The 4,853-nt window shown below is 47.0% G+C and overlaps 1 protein-coding gene across 1 annotated transcript; it reads left to right on the top strand.

Annotated features, from left to right (window-relative positions):
- Positions 1 to 2,431: 2,431 nt before the first annotated feature.
- LOC129716497 (gamma-crystallin S-1-like) lies at positions 2,432 to 4,173 on the top strand. Its single transcript, XM_055666357.1, has 3 exons — positions 2,432 to 2,757; positions 2,851 to 3,093; positions 3,836 to 4,173. Exons 1-3 carry the CDS (start codon positions 2,749 to 2,751, stop codon positions 4,109 to 4,111), a joined length of 528 nt encoding a protein of 175 aa, XP_055522332.1. The 5' UTR covers positions 2,432 to 2,748; the 3' UTR covers positions 4,112 to 4,173.
- The last annotated feature ends 680 nt before the right edge of the window (positions 4,174 to 4,853 follow it).

The following is a 4,853-nucleotide window of genomic DNA, read 5'->3' as shown; positions in this document are numbered from 1 at the left end:
AGGACATAGGTTTACGGTGAAGGGGAAAAGATTTAATAGGAATCTGAGGGATAACATTTTCACACAAAGGGTGGTGGGTGAATGGAAAATGCTGCCAGATGAGGTAGTTGAGACTGGGACTATCCCAACCTTTATGAAACAGTTAATCAGGTACATGGATAGGACAGGTTTGGAGGGATGTGGACCAAACACGGGCAGGTGGGACTAGTGTAGCTGGGACATGTTGGCTGGTGTGGGCAAGTTGGGCCGAAGGGCCTGTTTCCACGCTATGACTCTTTGACTCTGAGACACAAGAATAAGACAGAGAACATTCGGTAGGCGGCGCGACTCACGTCAGCAGCGGCCTCTGCAGCCCGTCCGCGTTTTTATTATTTTTGTCTATGTTTTTATGTAGTTTTTGTTATTTTTTGTTGGGGTGTGTGTGTGTGGGGGTGGGGTGGGAGTTAGGGGGTAACTTTTAAATCTCTCCCTGCATGGGAGACCCAACCTTTTCTTTGTCGGGTCTCCGTTGTCGTTGGGGCTGCAATGTGGAGCGGCCTCCAACAGGAGAAGACCGGGGACTCTGGTGCCGACTCACCTCACCGTCGCGGAGCTGGCCGAGTCCGGAGCGGGTGGAGCGGTGGTGGAGCGCTGCTGCTGCTGCGGCCCGACCTCCGGGGAATCGGAGGCTGCAACTGCGGGTTTGGCAGACGGCGGCACCGGGAGCCCGCGGGTCCCTGGAGGGAGACCGCTTTTCAGGGCTCCTGCAATGGCGACTTCTCCCGCCCGAGTTGCGGGGTTGAAGAGCTTCTGGAGCGGGGCCTGACATCACCGCCCCCGCGCGGCTTAGAATGGCCGCGGGACTCTGCGAGCGCACGCCGGGGGCTCTAACATCAAGACCCGGTGTGCGACCTCGCACCACCCGGCGTGGCTTTAATGGCCGCGGGACAATCGCCATCGCCAGCCGGGGGCTTTGACTTTGACTCTGACATCAGGGGGGGGGGAGAGTGCAGTGGAGATATAAGTTTTTTTGGCCTTCCATCACAGCGATGTGATGGATGTGTATGTAAAATGTAAATCATGTTGTGTTTTGGGTCTATTTGTTTGTAATGTATGGCTGCAGAAACGGCATTTCGTTTGGATCTCAAGGGGTCCAAATGACAATTAAATTGAATTGAATTGAATGATGGAGACAGAGAGATGAGTGACATGGTGTCAACGTAATAACCTTCCCCTCAATGTCAGCAAGACGATGCTGTTTGTCATCGACTGCATAAAGTGGAATGGTGTACACACTCCATATTACATCACTGGTGCTGCAGTGGAAATGGTTAATAGCATTGAGTTCCTCAGTATACATATCATCACAGTTTGTCCTGGTGCAACTATATTGATGCCAGGCTATAGAAAGCACACCATCACCTCTTTTTCCTTCAAAGAATAAGGAAATTTGGCCTGTCTCCGATGAGTCTTACCAACTGCTGCAGATGTACTGTCAGGAGCATCCAACCAGGATGCATCACAATAGGAAATGTTAATCGTCAGTACTATAACCAGGGAGATGTCTGGTACCATAAGCTTTTCTGTGTCCAGTGCAGTTAGCTGCTTCTTGATACCAGACGCTAGACTCGCAGAGTCATGGAGTCACACAGCGTGGAAAAAGGCCTGCCGTCCCAACTTGCCAACATGTCCCAGCTACACTAGTCCCACCTGCCCGCATTTGGTCCATATCGCTCCAAACCTGCCCTATCCATGTACCTGTTTAACAGTTTCTTAAATGTTGGGACGGTCCCAGCCTCAACTACTTCCTCTGGCGGCTTGTTCCATACACCCACCATCCTTTGCGTGAAAAAGTTACACCTCTGATTCCTATTTAATCTTTTCCCCTTCACCTTAAATCTATGGTCCTCGATTCACCTACTCTGGGCAAGAGACTCTGTGCATCTACCCGGCCTATTCCTCTCAGGATTTTATACACCTTTATAAGATCACCCATCATCCTCCTGCACTCCAAGGAATAGAGTCCCAGCCTACTCAACCTCTCCCTATAGCTCAGACACTCTAGTCCAGACCCTCTAGTCCAGGCAACATCCTCGTAAACTATCTCTGTACCCTTTCCAGCTTAACAAAGTCTTCCCTACTGTCTGGCATCATTTGGCTGTGTTTGTCCCATTGTGATATACATTCAGCTGATCTGTGAATTAGAACAACAAAAGACAGACAGAACAAAGCATTGACATTTTGTATATTCAGCGTTAATGAACATCACTGACACTGTGGTAGCAACGTCAGCAAATAATAATGGTATATGTATGATGAAATCTAAACACCCCCAGCTAAATGTACAATGTTGTATTCAAAGCCACTTTATCTGGCTATTTACCCTGACCTATTTTGAAATATATTTGCTCCATTGTATCAACCTGTCAGAAATGGGTCCTTTGTGCTAAGGGCTTCTTCGAGAACTGCAGTGAAAGCAGGGTTTAAGGAACACAATGGACTCTAATGCATGGTCTCTGTGTTAACACAATTAAAATGACATGGAGGCAAAATGAGACGAAAGATACATAGGTACGTTTAAGTACTTTCCTTTGCAATGAGATTTTGTGTCATGCGTTTTGTTGCATTAATGCTGACTTTACAATATTGTAAGTCATTAGAATAACAAAAGCGCTGCCTGGATAGGCCTTTCTGCCAACCGTATAAATACTGAGCAGTGTGTGAGCATGATACATTCAGTTAGCTAGCGAGTTCACTGGAGAGCACAACATGGGAAAGGTGAGGAGAACTCAGAGTTTATATGGTGCATCAGATTTTGTTGTCTATGCCTCTCACTGAGAAATTATTGATAATCCTGTTTGTTGTCCACAGATCATCTTCTACGAGGACAGGAACTTCCAGGGTCGGCACTATGAGTGCAGCACCGACTGTGCCGACCTGTCCTCTTACTTCAGCCGCTGTAACTCCATCCGTGTGGACAGTGACTGGTGGGTGGCGTACGAGAGACCCAACTACATGGGGTACCAGTATGTCCTGAACAGGGGGGAGTATCCTGACTACCAGCGCTGGATGGGATTCAACGACAACATCAGGTCCTGTCGCACCTACCCACACGTAAGTTGCTCTTAGTGGCATCTAAGTTCTACCCAGCTGGTGTTTCCGCTTCCAACAGCTGTTTAGAAGATAGATTTTAACTTTCCACAAATTGGAGGAAGTCAATTAGCTTTCTATCAAATATCCACTTCACCAACCCAGTGCTGCCTGCCAAAGTTAAATGCAGCTCTTGTAGTTTTGAACGTACAGTTAAGTAGAGTCAACTTCTCATCGACAAACATGAAGTCATGTTATGACATACAGTCTGCATCAAAGCTCCTGAAAGATCAGAAGTATAACCAGTCACTTGTTTGTTACTGCTCGGTCATGCAGCGCCAAAAGCCAATTTGTTCTCTAGTCTGTGTTGAAAGTAGTATTACTGCTCATGAGAATATACAATTGGCTTCATTTGAACTCATCCTATTACTTTTACAGTGAAACTTTGGTACATTAAAAGCCATCAGCATCCTGACCTCCTATTATGCAAAGGAAAAATCTCACAATAAGAATAATACATCATATTTTACTGATGTTGATGAGCCTTATAGGTAGACTCTGCAACATCAGTTCACCATCTGTTTCATAGACCACCCATTATTTTATAAAAGAAAGGTATCGTCAAGCTGCTTGCTGTTAACAAGGTTCAAGCATAGTCAACATGCTTGGTCAACCTCCCCCTTCACAACTGGGCACCCGTTTCTCGATGTACATTCATTGATATCTGCAGTTTCATCAGGGTTGCCATTTTTTTTCTCCATTCCAGTACCAGGGAGGCAACTACAGGATGAAGATTTACGAGAGGCCTGACTTTGGAGGACAGACGATGGAATTCATGGACGACTGTCCCTCCGTCTACGATCGCTTCCGTTACCGTGACATTCACTCCTGCCAAGTGACGGACGGTTCCTGGATCTTCTATGAACAACCCAACTACAGAGGCCGACAGTACTTCATGAGACCCGGGGAGTACAGGAAATACAATGACTGGGGCGGCTACAACTCCACCATCGGGTCTTTCAGGCGCATGAGGGACTTCTAGAATGTTTCTGGAAAGCATGTTGAAACTGTGGTCAACATAATAAAATCATCTTTATTACACCATTATTATGTTGGATTCTTTTATTTTGGATTGAAAGCCCCCCAAATGGTAGAATCAGTTAGTCTCATGCAGATACTTTAACGTGAGCATGTTATTCGTTAGCCTTTGGTCATGGGCATGATCAGAGATTCAGAAACTACTTGGGCCACAAACAAGGGGAGAGAATCTGCATGTCGGGACTTTATTCATGCTGATAGGAGTAGGGGTAAGGAAGCTTGGAAAGAGAGTAGGGGGGAGCGAGGGGGGGGGGGGGGGGGGGGGCGGGGGGGGGGGGGGGGGGGGGGGGGGGGGGGGGAGGGGGGGACAGACAAAAGATAGCTGGAAACCAATGGGGAGGGTTACATTGACAGATGGGTGGAGTAAGTGACAAAGGTTAGAATTGAAAAGGAGACAAAAGTAGATGTCAGATAACGAGAGGAGGGGAGGAAGGTCACAAGTTCATAAGTGATAGGAGCAGAATTAGGCCATTAGACTCAATAAGTCCACTCTGCCATTCAATCATGGTTGATCTATCTCTCCTAACCCAATTTTCCTGCCTTCTTCTCGTAACCCCTGATACCAGTACTAATCTATCTATCACTGCATTAAAAATATCCATTGACTTGGCCTCCACCGCCTTCAGCGGCAAATAATCCCACAGATTCACTACCTTATGACTAAAGAAATTCCTCCTCATCTCCTT

This window comes from Leucoraja erinacea, unplaced genomic scaffold (assembly GCF_028641065.1).
Source record: "Leucoraja erinacea ecotype New England unplaced genomic scaffold, Leri_hhj_1 Leri_250S, whole genome shotgun sequence".
Taxonomy (NCBI): Eukaryota; Metazoa; Chordata; class Chondrichthyes; order Rajiformes; family Rajidae; genus Leucoraja; species Leucoraja erinaceus.
Note: the sequence above shows the minus strand (reverse complement) of the source record. Positions and strands in the feature narration are given on the sequence as shown.

Excerpts from the sequence above, each read along its gene's own strand:
- LOC129716497 (XM_055666357.1), top strand. Across the intron at positions 3,094-3,835 it reads CCTGTCGCACCTACCCACAC|TACCAGGGAGGCAACTACAG; the intron begins GTAAGTTGCTCT and ends TCTCCATTCCAG.